Raw genomic sequence first — 15,195 nt, 5'->3', positions numbered from 1 at the left:
GGCTTGGGAAAAACTAGGTTCATTTCTCTTCTTTTTCACAGATTTCTCACATGCTCTTGGCCAAGCCTGCTCAGGTTTAAGCAAAGCGTCAGCAGGGGCAGGAGCCTCGTGCTGCCCATGGGCTGACGTTGCAGCATCTGCCTTCAGGCTGCCCGTGAGGCAGGCGTGTGGGCAGCAGAGCAGATGAACCGGGGCCATGTGCCCAGGAGAGGCCTGGGCCTGGGGCAGCGCCTGGCCTAGGGAGCGAGGGAGCACTTGGGCTGTGTGAGGCTAGTCCAGTCAGCATTTCGTGGCCTCCTTCCCTCCGCCTTTCTGTTCTTCACACTGCTTGCTTAGACTGCAGATTGTCTGGTGCAGGGTCTGTCAGTACCACACGCTTACTGTTAGGGGGACTTCTCTGGCTTGTTCCGTGGCATCCTAGTCCATGCCTGAACATCAGGAAGGTTTGTGAAGCCACTTCCCTTGTACGCCGTACTGTAGTTCTCCAGAAATTCACATCCAGCCCCTGAACTGCGACTTCACAGGAGCATCATCCTGGGGCTGCAGCCGGAGCCCTGGCACACCACGTAGTGCCCTACGGAGGGAGACGGTGCCAAGGACTTACCCTAGCGCAAGGGCAGCTCCTGGCCAGGCCTCATGTCTGTGAGAGTTTCCATCTTGCCTCTTTTGTGATGCACCTCTGCGCCTCCTGGCCCGGGGCTGGCAGTAAGTGAAAATGCTTGTGAATCGCCCAATTTCATCCTAGTTAAACCATACCTAATTCATGCTTTTTAATTTAACGTGAGATACCTTGGAATGCTTAAGATATTCCCCCTCTTTTTTTTGAAGGCCACCAGGAAGAATTTGTCAGTAAGTGACTGTGGTGATGGGGCCTGCATTGCCAGGGTTACGCTGGGGTGCGCTCAGTGCATCATGAGGCAGGAAGTTCGGAGGTGGATTTGGGATGTTCGATTCAGACTTTGATCTTGAAATCAGGCTTGCCATTTGCCTCCACCTTCAGGTGTCTGTGCCATGTTGAATTGTACGTTGCAACAGCAGCGCGTGTTGTGTCCAGAAGGGCTTTTTGGTAGGATGCATGGGAAGTCAAGGTCAACTGAGATAATCGAGGCAAACTGTGGTTTCAAGTGGATTTACAGGGTTTTTACTTTCACTAGTGCAAGTCCAGCACCATAAACTAGGAAAATCTGTGGCTTTTCTGTCTCCATGTCAAAGGCTTCAAATCCACAGCAACACAAGCTCAGTGGAAGTGAAGCACTAATACAAACAGGCCCTTTTCTGTGGCCTGGTCCCTTGTGACGAGTGTTCAGTTGTGCTGTGAGGCACTTAGCCCAAGTAAGCACTTCACCGACCAGGAGCTGGGGTTTCTTCACTAAATGGGTCATCCGGGGGGAGAGGAATTCTGCAGCAGGAGAATATCCCCTGGGTCACCCATTTGCAAGGCTCATTTGAAGACTGAGTGTTAAGGGAAAGGTTAGCGTCAGACCGGCGGCACCCTGTGCCAGCGCTGAGGCAAGGGGTGGAAACGAGGGAGGAAATAGCAGCTCTTGCCAAAACGCATCCAATCCGTCACTGCAAGTGACAGTTCTAGGTTTGCACAGTTAAAATTTGCCTTCCTGTATATATGCGTGTGCCTCTCTCTCTTGGCGTCTGCCTAAGAGTTATTGAGCCTGACCTCAATTTTGGACTCCTCTGAATCTGGGCGTTGTGCTGCCGAAGATTGATCCGTCTCCGTATCGCGCCGGTAATGGCTGCATTATGGAGGCAACGTCAATGGCCTCCTTTCACACAGTGTGTCGGGAACGCGGGAGAGCGCGCGGCGCTGGGGCCCGCGCCGCCTCAGGGCCTCGTCCGGCAGCCGCGCGCCTCCGAGGCAAATATGTGCGGGGCACATATGCGTTTGGGAGTAAAATGCTAGCTGGATGCGGTGTAAGGGAGGGTCGTATAACAGCTGTCCCATTATTTACATAAATGTAAGCATAAAAATGTAAAGCTGTGTGTTTTCATATATATCAGTGTGGATAAATGAGCTCAGCACCCTCAGCCTCAGAGCCACCGCGCTGTAATGTGCTCTTGCTGCTCTTACTTGTGCTTTTTCTTCCTCATGCACACGCACAAAGAGCTTCTCCAGTGAATAAACCGGAATTATTAAGCGCGGAGGCTCAGATCTGTAGCTCTTGTCAAGGCAAACATTTTCATGTCATGCGAGATGGGTGCTGTAAAGGAGGCGTGTTAGTGTAATCTTCAGAAACTCACTCTGAAGTGGGCTGATGTGGAACGCTTCGGATTGGACCCCCCCACAAAGCACAGGATGTATTTGACTTACACTGAAATGTGAGACTGGCAGCTTTTTATTCGCTTACGGAAACCCCTGGTCAGCTCACTGGAAGGAAGCGCTGGAGAACCATAGAGAAACCCTACAGCATCTCTGGATACTAGCACTTCACACAGTCCATCGTGTTTGACATGCAAGGAACTTCAAATTACAAAGGTTTGTTTTTCTCCACTTAAAATGCATTTTCTTTTTTTCAGTTATGTAATGACTAACTTGTCAAATGTATATAATTAGGGGTAAGAGTAGCTAGATGTATTGCAAAGCATCTTCCACAGTATGTCTCTCTGTACAGTGACTCAGCTGACTGAGTGCTTTCTTCATTAAACGCCAACTGCAGGGTTAGAATTGAGGGAGGGTTGGGTTAGCCACACCATTATTTAATTGAATATTTTTTGACAGATTAAGGGAAGGCATCTCTTGAAATCCTGTTACCAGAGCCTCAGGACGGTGAGTCCGTCCTCGTGTCGGTCGGTGTTAAAGACAGTAATATGTCCTGCCAGAGTGACAAACAGGGCCCTTCATTAGTTGGCAGAGTTTGCAAACCATCTGTGATGTGAAGAAACTGCCAAAAAACTGCAGCAGATTGTGGCACGGTGCGAAGGACCACAGGTTGAGCAGCACCCCGGTGTCTTTCAGGGTCTTTTAATCACAGGAAAGGTGGATGAGGGGCCATGACCAGTAATTCTGGTGGCTATGGGATGCCAGAGGCTGCTCTGTGATAATCTGCAGGTGAAGCAGGAAGAGGAGGGAGCCATAGACCTGTGGAGATGAAAACATAGCAGTATTGAGCTGAGGGAGTAGCAAAGGCGGGGAACGGACCCAGCGTAGGGAGAGTCAGGAGAGACGTGCAGGGTGCCCAAGAGACGTGACGGAGACCAAGCAGGGGCAGGAAGCAGTAGGGAAAGGGGAAAAAATTGGAGATAAGGTAGGGCAGTAGGGAGAGATTCAGAGTTATCTGTTCATCCTGAGCTGACACATCTTTTGCATGATGACAGATATTAAAGCAGATTGAGGAAGGGAGTCAGCCAACAGGGAACAGCACAATCCCCAGGGAATTGTGAGGCGCCGAGGAGAAAGACAGGAAGGGGCAATCCATGCTGCAGCCCTGAATGCATCTTATCCAATTCAGCCATTTGTTATAGGCTCTGTTCAGCCTGACTAAATGGTCACCTGCAGCAGGTCTCTGCGTGCCGTCACGTCTGCCAAGCCTTCAGCAAGGTGCATGTCCCTAGTCACAGACCAAAGGCAAGTGAAAACGGGTGGGAGGATGCAAAATCAGAGACATTCAAAGAAAAATGAGATTCCTGTGTTTGCTCAGTTTCTGGGTTTGATTGCACAAAGCTGGGAGAATGCGCCTCACTGTGTCCCTTAGGAAAGGAGCAGATAATGAGGCATTTTCTCCCTCCCTTTCCCCCGCAAGCGTGATAGCAATTACTGCGCACCAGCATCTTTGCTGATTTAGGCAGAGGCAAACATACCAGATTTCTGAGACTCTTCTTCTGTATGTTAAGTGAAATGTAAGTGTTATTTTCTGGGATACGTAATCAGGATATTTTAGACAAGATCCAATTATGTTGCTGAAGAGAGCATAGGCGGAGGCAGCAGAGTCTCTTTGGGGCACTTGTAGAAAATGTTATTTTTACCCTCCTCTTTGAAGCTTCCCATAGGGGTCCTCCTCAGTTCCTTGGCAGAGGACTGGGAATGGAGCCAGAAAAATTCCATCTTTTCCCATGCATCCTCTGTCCCTGGCTGTCTTTTCGCCCTGAATATTCAATAACTGCTGAGGACATATTTGTCCTTGTCGCCGCAGATTTTTCTGTGGCCAGCACTCAGTCACTAAATAGGGAAGGTGCTGGGTTTTGCCCAGTCCTGCTCTCTCTAGAGGTTGGCTCTGTCCCCACTTGGGACTTCAGGAATCAGTCAGTGTCTCGCTCTTTCTCTTTTCCTTAACTCTTTGTCCTCCTTTTTTGTTAACTGCTCTATGGATGCTGAGTGATTCTTTACGTGAGGAATTAGCAGGTGTAAGAGGAGATGTAATTTTGCAAGTCTGCAGCCCAAAGCAGCAGCTTCTGTTGGCATCAGGTTTGCTGAAAGGGTCAGACCCTGGTGGCTCCCTTTCAGCACCTGGGCGTAGGGAATGTTTTTCAAAAGCCGGTTGCCTGCTGCAGTGCTTGGGCAGGCGCTGGAGGGTCTGGCTTGGTCTGAGCACAAAGTGCAGGCAAAAATGGTTGCCTGGAAGGGAGGCGGGCGAGTTGGCACAGTGCCGATGCTGTGGACTTGTGGCTGAGAGGCTGGATGCCCATGGATGTCCAGCCATCAGCATTGTGTGTCCATAAAGCTCCTTGGAAAATGCCTGGGTACAGGTCTGTTTCCCTTCTGAAAGCTGAATGTTAGCCTGGATCAGGTTCAACAACACCCTGAAACCGAGAGCTGCGTTCATGCTCTGTCGGGGTCGTGCCTGGCCAAGAGACGGAATAACCAGTGGTTTCCTTTCTGCTCCCCGGTGCTTTGGTTCACTTTGGTGTTTCCATGTTCCAGTACGAGCACGGGAGGAGGATCAGGCGCGAGCAGCTCTGCTCCTCGGGGGACACAGTGAGGGCTGCCGCCGACGTTGGCCTGACAACGGCAGCGCGCGCTGCTGCAGCCGCTGCGGCCCGACACCGAAATCAATACCGGCCTCGGAGATGCGGCATCGACCATCGTGCTGGGATCGTGGATGATGCCTCTCTGATAACATGTTGTGCCCGACATGCAGTTAATTTGGCTCGAGTGCTATGCTTGCTAATTATTGTGATTGCCTTTTAAAAACAGCTGCCAGCGTGCTGCTCAGGCGGGCGCTGCCAGGCTGGAGTCAGGTGCCAAACTGGTGGGCCTCTGCTGCTTCTCCTGCTGGGTAGCATCTTTCCTCCTTCTCTGAAGGATGGCTATCCTATCAAATAAGGAACCTCCATCCTGGGGCTTAGATTTTTGTTTTAGTCTGCACTGTTGTGGTCAGATATTTGCATTTTGTCTGTCTGTGCTTCCTCCCCAGCCTGCTCTGGGGCTGGCTGCTCTGCAGGGGGGTCAGTCCTCACTTTGCTCTTTCCGCAGGCCGACCTCAGTCCTGCAGCGCTGATGTTAGTTGTGTGGCTGATGAGACCGTCGTGCCTGGAGGCCCTGTGCACAAGCAGGGCCCTCTGGCGGTCCTGGGCAGAGGGCTTGGGTGCCCCGGCCCCAGCGCCAAGGCGAGCGGCTTTGCCCCAGCAGCCGCAGCGCGGGGGCCACGGGCCCTTCACAGGGATGAGGAGTCGCACAAGCAGCCGCCGCCGCGGGGCTGGCTGGGTTTTTGGGCGTTGCCACGGCAACGCCTGGGTGCCGGCGCGGGAGCCCGCGCGTGTTCCGCATTCAGGGGGGCGCAGCGCTCCGAGGGGCCGCCGGCCGCGGCCGCCTGGCTCCCACAGGGAGCGAGACATTCTTCCCCCCGCCTTTGCTCCAGCATTTGCTTCTCAAGGTTAAGGGAGAGAGGGCCAGTAGTGAGACAGAGACTGGAGAGCTTTGCAGTGCCAGATTTAAAATACAGAGCAGGAACCCATCGCTTTTCTTGCTGTATTCAGCAACTGGGTCGCAGCGTCTGGTATGAAGTGGGATTTGAGTCTTCTTTTCAGTTTTACGTACCTACTACCGGCAAATAGCTGCTTGCTTTCCGTCAAATCCAGGTGGTGAAGGCAGGAGTGCCTTTCTTGCCAGTTGAGGGAGGTGGACGTAGAGTGACTGGGGTTAGATAGCAGCAGAGCACTGGGAAGCCAGGGCTTCTGGATCGGGTTGAGCAGGAAATCCAAAGGCAAAACCCAAAGTGAGACTTGCTTTAGTGTTGAGCGTGTGTGATATATAGCAACTAATGGTGAGACAGCATTATCTCCAAGGCAGGAAAACCTGCTAACTGCTTTCCAGAGAGGCTTTTCCATTCAGGACTGAATAGATCAAATACTTTATGGAAATCAATTTCTCTTAGAGGCAATTTATACTGTGGGAAGGGAAAATAAACGTGAAGTATTTCACTTTTGCTGCTCATGTTTCATTCCTTGAGACTGATTCAGGACAGGACGCTTCAGTTTGGTGCAGCTCCCAGCAACCTATCCCTCCCCGGCAGTGATGATGAGAGCAGTCTGCAGGCTGTTCCTCTATCCCTACTGCTGTGCATCTGCAGAGACAGAGAAATAAAGAAGAGCAGACGTATCCGCTGCCAGTGCTGTGGAGATGTGACAGTCTTGCTGACATACCAGAACTGTTTTTATCCATAGCCTGGCACTGTATGTGAGAGAAGAAAATGGCCTCAGCTGTGACTCTTGTTATGTTGCCCCAAATCCAGATGCCAAATGTCCTGTCCAGGGTAATGCAGCCCATGCAGGTCACCAGCGTGCTCTGAAGTTAAATAATCCTTAGCTGTGCCTGTCTGTGAGTGGATTTTTCCTCCCTTCCACAGTCACTTTTCTCCTTGTTTGAGAAGGTCTTGTTCTCTGCTCTTAGCTCCCCTTCTTTCTTCTGTTAAGTTGCATCTGGCTTTTAATGCATGTCTTGCACCTCACTTCTATACAGGTAGGTGAACATTTCTCTTCTCTAATGATTTTGTTTAATTAGAGGTGGGGAATGGTAGTTTTGAAGGATATGGAGGCAGTGAGGAGGAGAAGGCCCATAAATAATTGGATATGAGTCTAGGTCGATGGTGGCTTGGCAAAGATGAGCGTCGTAAAGAGTCCATCTGAGCCCATCTGCTGGGACAGCGCCGGAAGAGAGGAGGGAGACCGCCGAGCTGCTGAGCAGGGCACACAGCTCCTAAGAGCAGAACTGCCCCCAAAATCCCCCAGTGACATCCTTTGTGGGATCTGCCTGTGCCACAGGACCTCCTCTCCTGCGTGTGCGGTAGGGGTGCTCACAGACACGGGCGTGATGATGCTGCAAGAGCCCTGCGTCTGTCTGGGTGCAGCCAAGGGGGCCGAGGGGGAACCGGAGCTGCCGGAGCTGGGCGCCGCAGAGCTCGCTGGCCGCGCGGAGCTGCGCTGGCAGCGCCAGCCCTGAGGGAAAAGGGGCCCTGCCACTGCGCTTACGTGTCGCCGGCGCCCCAATGGGGTCAGTCAGAATTCCCGCCCTGACAGAATGATTTTCAGTCACTGGAACAGGCTGGGATGTAAGTCCCACACAGTGCACGCACAGGTTAATATTAATTTTAAACTTAAATTCAGCAGTTTGTCTAACGTACTTTCCTTTTTTCATCAGGGAACAGCGTAACAAGTGTTTAAAATCAGCTCAAGAGGAGCTAAAAAAGAACTTGGAGACATGTCATCTCCTGGGTGTAGGTGGCTGTAGCTCCATTGACTTCTGTGGGCTGTTCCCCTATTTATATCAAAAGTGAATTAGTTCTTAAAAGTCAATTTATTTAAAAATTTTAACACGTAATTAAGTTCAAAGGCAAATTCTGATTTAAAAGCTAAGTCACCTGTTACATCTGTTTGTTCACACTCACAGGACTAAATACCAGATTGTCTGTTTTGAAGCCAGATTGCTTCCTTCCTGCAGGAGTGCTGAGGAGTCCATGTTTGAATGAGAGAGAAATATGGCTGTTTCCTACGTGCAAGTGATGTTTTTAGCTGATACCAGGCCCTGGGAAAGCCAGCGGGACTTGGTTTACGCTGGTTGAGGTGCTGCCTTTGACTCCTCGGTTTTGCATGCGAGCTGTAAATTGTATGGATGATGCAGCACACAAAACAGATCCCAATTAGTTTTCCCCACCTCTGATTCGGCCAGGAAATGCTGATGGTAGTAAATATTTTATTGCAGTCAGTTGGCTTAAGAAGATGTGACTCAGGAGGCGCATAGGGAGCAAGTATTTGCAATAACAAGGGTTCATTTGTAAAGCATCGCTTTATTGTACTGACATTCGCGCTGCTCCCTTTTAAGTGACTTGCATGTTGGAAGGGGAGGATGTGGGAACTGCTCCCTAGGTGTTTTGTTGTACAGCTGCCAGACGGTGCCGCAGAGGCCTCGCAGCGCCGCGGGGACGTGTTTGGGGAGCCGGAGGAGGCGCCGCTGCAGCGCTCGCGGCAGGAGCTCCCCTTGGGGCTTTGCTGCCGTGTGACGCAGCCATTGGAGCGCGGGGCCAGAAGGTGACTCAGCAGATGCCACCGGGGCACCGGAGCTGGTGGAAATGCAGATGCTGTAGAGGCAGCCCCAGGGGAGGCCCCAGAGCCGGAGGCCACAGCGGTGTGAGCGGATTTATCATCTTGAGTCCAGGGAGTGGCTCGGGGGGGCTGCTGAGGACATGAAGTACCCAAAAGTACAGACACGAGGCATTTGCCCCGAGGCCTGCCAGGTTGTCAACGCAGCAGTCAGATATCCACCGAGGTGCTTTTTTTCACATAGTCACTACACATCTTTTGCCAAAGGATAATCCCTTCGAGTGTCGATTTGGTACTGTTGGGATTCAACATATTATATAACCAAAACTTTCCCAGAACTTAAGCCTTTTCTGAGCTGCTTAGTTAGTTAATTGGTGAAGTCTTGTGACTCAATTAGTCTCTCACTGTCCTCATTGATACTAGAAGACGTTAATGTCAGCAAGTTTATTAGAGAAATAATACTTGTCAGTTACGTTGCAGCTTCATTTATTTTAAAAGCTGATGTTCCCATTATCTGCCTTCATACCTCCTGCCAATTACTGTTGATATTGTCAACATCCAGATCAAGGACCTGCTTAGAGCAAAATATTTACACTCATGAAAGCCGTTTGAGAGCCAGCATTTGGATTCTGTAACGCTATGCTAGTGCTCTTTCTTCGATCTCAAGTACTAATCTGTTGGTATTATTTGTGTTTTGAGCTGTTTGTGCTGTTTTGATTGTTGCGGTGTATTTCTTTTTCAACTTAAGTTGAGTCGTCGTAATCCCAGTGATGAAATCCAAGGTGCATCTTCCATTTTCCCATCAGAAGTGTCACTGAGTCCAGCACAGGTCTCCCTTGCCCCGAGTCTCAGCAGAAGTCCCCCTGGCAGAGCTGAGCCTGAGGCAGGACCTGCTCATGGGGAACTGCCTAAAGCCTCTCAGCCAAGAGCTGCTTGGTTCGTAGTCCTGCTGCACCTGAGCTGTAGTGTGGGAGAGAGAAATCTGTCCGTCCATCCTGTTTGCTTTACAAACGTGTCGCAGATTGCAAACAGCACCTTTCTAGCCCTCTTTTCTCAGGAGCGATCTGGGATATTTTACCTCGCTAAGCAGCGCCGGTTGCTCTGTGCGTTCGTTCTTGTCTCATTTCCACCATGCCAACCATTAGTGCCGGTTACCTTGGAAACTGCTCTGCACCCTACTGAGGTTTCTGACAGGAGCGTTTTGACGGAAATTGTGTTGTTTTCCCCATTCTGCAAGCACACATGTAGCTAATCCCTTTGACATGCCTTGCCTGTGCTCCTTGCCTACAATGCAGCAAAATGAAGTAAACATATTATTTTATTCCTTCCATCTGTTCACATCTTTCTTTGTCCCTGTTTGAGCTTCTGTCCTGCATGAGCACTAATTAGCCTTTGCTTTAACCCATCTGACTGTTAATTTTCTTGGTTGGGGTCTGAGGGGTGACACTGCAAATGAGTGTGAAATTTTCAGTCTCCTCCTTTCTGGCTGCCTTCCTAGCATCCCTGCCCTGCAGTTTTCTCCTGGAGTATTTGTTGTGCCTGCGGTTCCAGCGCATTAAACTTTGTTGTGCCCTAAACAAGTTCTGCCTTGCGGAAACCAGATGGCATTTTCCATGGCTACAGCAAACTCAAGAGCTACTGGTGAGACAGAGGAAGTGTTGGAAAAATAAGGGATGTTTCTGCTGTAATTCAGGAAGAGGTGAAAGCTGCCGATGGATGGAGACTTTCAGAGGCAAATATTTGAGCCTGAGCAGTTTCACTTAAGAAGTGGTGTTTGTAGCTGACTCAGCTCCTCTGTGGGCTGAGCCTGAGGTTATGGTAGGTTTGAAGAGAGGGAGAGAAAAAGTGCCCAAGGCTGAAAGAAAACAGTCTGCAAGGTCATGAAAGGAAAGGACATGCCATGCGTTACTGTGGAGATCTAGCACAAGCCCAATTTTTGCTCTTGCCACTGTAGTTGCCAATTATTTGTAATAATTTTCTGGAAATGTTTGATGAAAGCTCAGAAGCTTCTTTAAATATCACTATCACCACCCATGTGTATGTCAGCAGGGCTGCTAAAACTCTGTTAAAAGACTTAATGGGCTGGAAAGGTGTCCTGGGAAATGAAAGTAGTGTAGGTAATGGGTTCAGGGCACAGCAGAAGCATGTGCAGTCCCTTGGCAACTGCAGCATCATGAGTAAGCAATGAAAGAGGGCTTTTAAATGCCATCCTAGCCATGGAAGGGATCTGCTCCCAGAGCTTTGGCTCCAGCCTGCAACCTTGCTTTGACAGCGTCTCTCACAGGTTGACAGTCTCCCTTGATGAAGGAGGATCTCTCAATGTCTGCGTGACTCCTACTGCAGTTGAAATGGTGCTGCCGGAACAGGCCGGCCTGAGGATTCGGCAGCGCTCGTGCCCTTGGGTAAGCCAAGGGGCTGTCAGCCCTGGATTAGGAGATGGTGGAAAGCCACGCTTTTGTCTTTCCTTGAGCTACCTTAGGGATGAAAAGGCCGGGGCCTTGCAGTTGGTCCTTGCCTATTTTGTATCACCAAGTGCAGCACGTAGGTTGGATGCCAGCAGAGCTGCTCTGGGGCCAGGAAGGTGTTGGACCACGTGGGAAACCTTGCCTGTTGTGTGTCTCACACTGGGGTCTGCTGGAGGGAAAGCTCTGTCTCTAAAGGGGCAGCAACTTCTGGAGCTGCTGGGCCTGCTAAAGCCAGCAGAGAGGAAAGTTGCTGGCTCCCCATGCCATCCGCATCTTCTCCAGCATCTTGTGCGCATCCTGTTGCCCCTGAAAGGGTTTGTTCCTGAGTTCCCCATAAGGCAGAGGGACTCCGGATGTCCCAGTCTGGCACCCTGCTGGTTGGTGCTTGTAATAGGATTATAGATGAATCAGGCTGGCTTCCAAGACCAGAAGCAGAGGGTACTTACTGGTCTGAGTTTTAATTTTGGCCTAAATGAATGTAGAGCTCAAGGAGGATGCCTGCCTGTCCTCTCAGCCTCTCTTCCCCGCAAGACAGCAGCTATGGTGTGAGGAGCAACTGGGCAGATGTGGCCTGGCAGCGCAGTCGAGCCTTGATCTGAAGTGACAACCTTTAAGGGAGAAGCAGGAGAGAAGCAGACACTAATGTGTCTGCGAGCTCCTGGCCTCTCCGCTGAGCCTGCCCGTCGTTGAGGAGCTTTTTAAAGCTCTCTCTGAGGATCCTTCGCAGCATCTTCTCTCCATTACGGAGTTCACATTTGAGGGCCACCTTTTGGGCTGTCCCCGAGAGGTAATCCTGCTGCAGCTGCAGTCCTCTACCGCTGGCCTTCTCAGCTTTACCTGAGGAATAAGTTCACAGAACTCAAACCCATTCAGCTGGTGCAGAGATTGCTCTGGTGACTTCATTTCAAGGTCAGTCTCTCTCTTCCCCCTCTCCCTTCTTTGAAGTAGCCTGTACTGCATTGCATTCCCTCAGATGAAACTGGGAGACTCTCGGCTGTTGTCTTGTATTGTAAGAAGCAACAGTGTGGTAGAAAGGAGCAGCATTTTGCTCTGTAAAAACACTGAGAGAAGCAGTCCTGCTGTTCTTCCCTTGTCTCGAAGGCATGTGTGAAGGCAAGGTCGTGTCACCGTTAAAACATGTATATTCGGTGTTACCAGTCATTTGTTAGTGCTATTTTTGTGACACAAAGTAGTGTCAGAGAATGTCTACCTGGTTAAATAGAGGAGAAATAAATCTCTACAAACAGAAGTATCTCTAACGAAGCCAAAGCTTTTAGTCTGTGAAGGATTTGTCTGGCATCCAGGCTAGCTAACTCTCCTTTTCCTTTTTTTGTTCTTTATCATTTGGCTTCCTTGAACTTTAACTGAACCATAAGGAAACACTGAAGAGTCTCAATAACTGCCCTGTGAGGATTTGACTTACCCATTGGATCTGCTATTTATAGTGTCCATTAGTACAAAAATGTCTGTCCTTTTGCAGCAGTCATGTAGAGCAAAAACACTGCTCTTCTGGCGAACTGCCTGTGCCTCCCATGTCACCCAAAATATCCATCAACAGAGTGCTCAGAAATGAGCCTTTCTTGATAAAAATCCCCAGAGGCCACTTGTATTTTTATGTATTTATTTTGGATATTCTGAAATTTCCATTTTTCAGGAGGTAAGCTTCCACCCCTAGCCCTATTTCTGTGTTGAACGTAATCTTTGTTGCCAGCAAATTAAGTCAGAAAGATTGCCGAGAGGGTGGGAACTGCTTTCCAGCCTTTGAAGAGCCTATTTGCGCCCTAGAACCAGCTTTGATGTAAACAAGTAGGAATTCCATAGAAAGAATATCATTCCAGTAGGGATTCATCTTACCTCGCTGGAAGGATGCTTACAGTAGCTCAAGTGATGGAGAGGAGGTGGCCAAGTAGGTCTCCTTTGGTTACAGTCGAAGATACTTAATCTGATGTGTGTTAAAGCCTGCATTTGAAAAACTAATTGTGGCATTTTCTTAAAATTTTCCTGTGAAAATAAGCGTAAGAAAAAAAAAAATTCTCCTAACAACCTTGTCCCAGAAAGGTATCAGGGAAGATTGTCCAAATGAACACTGCTGTTCTTTGGTCCAGCAACCTAACTACATACATTAGTTGATTTAGTGGGTAAGCTACTTGATAAACCATGAAACAGAGATTCATCCAGTAATTCAGGAACACACTGTTGACGAGAGGAGGAGAAAATGAACATTGTCATGATCAGTCTCTTGATAATGCAGGCATCCAGCTCAGGTGGACCCTTCCATGAGTGTAACAGGCTCCAACTGTTTTTCTTCCTGCTCTTTGGAAGACTTTTCTGGAACTTCACTCTTCTGACAATAGGAAAATATCTTCAGTTTTCTAACCAGAATTTACTCCTGACAAATTTATGCTCATTTATTCCTGGGATAACACTTTTTTTAATACAGATTATTTCTCGCTGTTTGGTGGTGGTTCTGACATACTCATCCACCACCGCTCACTGTCGGCTGCAGCCAAGAAAACTGCATTGCAGTCACTGCCCTCCTGGCTACCAGTCAAGAGGGAAGTGATTCGTAAGATATAAATATGCACAATTATAAAGGAAATGTTCTTTGCCAGTGTGTTTTTAATACCTCATTACGTATTCAATTTATGCAAGAGAGAGATTAACACTGCATTTTGTTTTTAGGCAAGTGTGACTGTGAAAGTCAAGTAACTTACATCTGTGCTTTATTTGCTGGGGGGACAAATGAGGAGGATTAACCTTACATTAAACAAGAGGAAAGGACTTCTGCAAGAGTGAGATGAGCCCTTCATTGCTAATCCAGCAGAGAGTGTTGTGTGGTCGGTGCTCTGGAGCTGCACGTAGAGCCCTGGTGTTGGCGCTTCCCTTTCCAGCTGCTGTTTGCCTGAAGGCAGCAGTGACGGGGGAGCCGCGGAGGGGTGTCCCCCGTGTCCTCGCTGGCGGTGATTGGTGGCGTTTCCGCGGTGGCCCGTCACAGGAGGGGTGCATTGCAGTGTGAGTTACACGTTTCTGCCTCCACCAGCAGGCTGGAGCAACAGGGGCGTTTCGAGCGCCCGCCCGCGCCGAGGGCAGCCTCGCGCGTGCCCTGTGCTTGCGCTCGCGGGCCTCAGGGCCACCGGAGAGGTGTCCTGTCCTCTGCAGCCCGTGTGCGTGGTGTTCATCCCACCGTTTCAATGATGCTTTATGTTGCAGGCTTGAAAGGGTGAGGAAGATAAATTGCTTCGTCTTAATCATATAGAAATGTTATCTGGCCTTTCTGTTTGAAGTCCCTCATCAACATAACCTTAGATGTCTGTCTGGGAAATGCCTTTAATGCATACTAATCATATGCTAATGGGGAAGAAATAGCATCCGAAGCACATGTACGGATGCAGACATCTCCATGTATTAAATGTCAGTAAGTCCCATTACTCAGTGTGCCTTTCTGCCCCTGTTTGCAAAACAGTAAATGGGAAGCAAAAAAAAAAAAATCTAGACACTTAATGAACGATCATCTTAAATTTTTGTGGTTGCTGCACATTCCCCTAACAAACCTAAGAGACAGCACTGACTAATGATACTATATACATCTTCCTGCAAAGGCTCAGGTCCTGGTTTTCATAAATACTCAGCATTTTCCACTGATATCTTTGGAAAAAATCTGGCCGTTCTGGTTTGTATTTCATGATTTACCTGTGTTTCAGTAAAAAGGTTGCATTTTAAAACTGTATTACATCAGCCTCCATTATTTTTAATTTAATCTAATCTTCATAATTAAAAATAAAGCTTTCTCATTAACTTACCTTTCTTTGTTTTATTAATTTTGCTCCTGCCACAGAAGAAGTGTCTGCAAGGATAGTGCAAGTAGTAACAGCCGAAGCTGTAGCAGTCCTGAAAGGCGAACAGGAGAAAGAAGCCCAGCACAAAGATCAGCCTGGACCACTACCTTTAGGTAAAACACGATGAAGAATGGTAGAAGTACTTGGTGTCTGCAAATGTTATACCTACCTATATAGAGAAATGGCAACCATGTGTTCATGTAGGTCATAGTTTTGGGTAAACTTGAGCGCTGCTGCATGCGTCCTGGAAGCCTGTTATAACAGTGACACTTTCCTCCCAGTTCACAGCATGCTGTTGACTGTCTCATGCGTTGTGTGCTCCCAACAACAGTTCTTCACCTGGTTCCTGACATCTGAGTGGAGCATCTGTTAATGTGGTCACTGGTGGCAGTTTGGTCATTGTGTTTGGT

General features: G+C 49.1%; 1 protein-coding gene across 12 annotated transcripts in view; it reads left to right on the top strand.

Annotated features, from left to right (window-relative positions):
• The window catches only part of MAP2 (microtubule associated protein 2), a 131,667-nt gene that overhangs the window by 73,646 nt on the left and 42,826 nt on the right, over positions 1 to 15,195 (top strand). For all 12 annotated transcript variants that reach the window (XM_088523706.1, XM_088523711.1, XM_010222566.2 and 9 more), the window contains one exon: positions 14,785 to 14,898. In XM_088523706.1, coding sequence (XP_088379832.1) covers positions 14,785 to 14,898 — 114 coding nt within the window. The remainder of the gene's footprint in view (positions 1 to 14,784; positions 14,899 to 15,195) is intronic.

The sequence above is a fragment of the Tinamus guttatus genome, unplaced genomic scaffold, assembly GCF_059628265.1.
Source record: "Tinamus guttatus ecotype Peru unplaced genomic scaffold, ASM5962826v1 Tinamus_guttatus_pri_ptg000197l, whole genome shotgun sequence".
NCBI classification, from domain to species: Eukaryota; Metazoa; Chordata; class Aves; order Tinamiformes; family Tinamidae; genus Tinamus; species Tinamus guttatus.
Note: the sequence above shows the minus strand (reverse complement) of the source record. Positions and strands in the feature narration are given on the sequence as shown.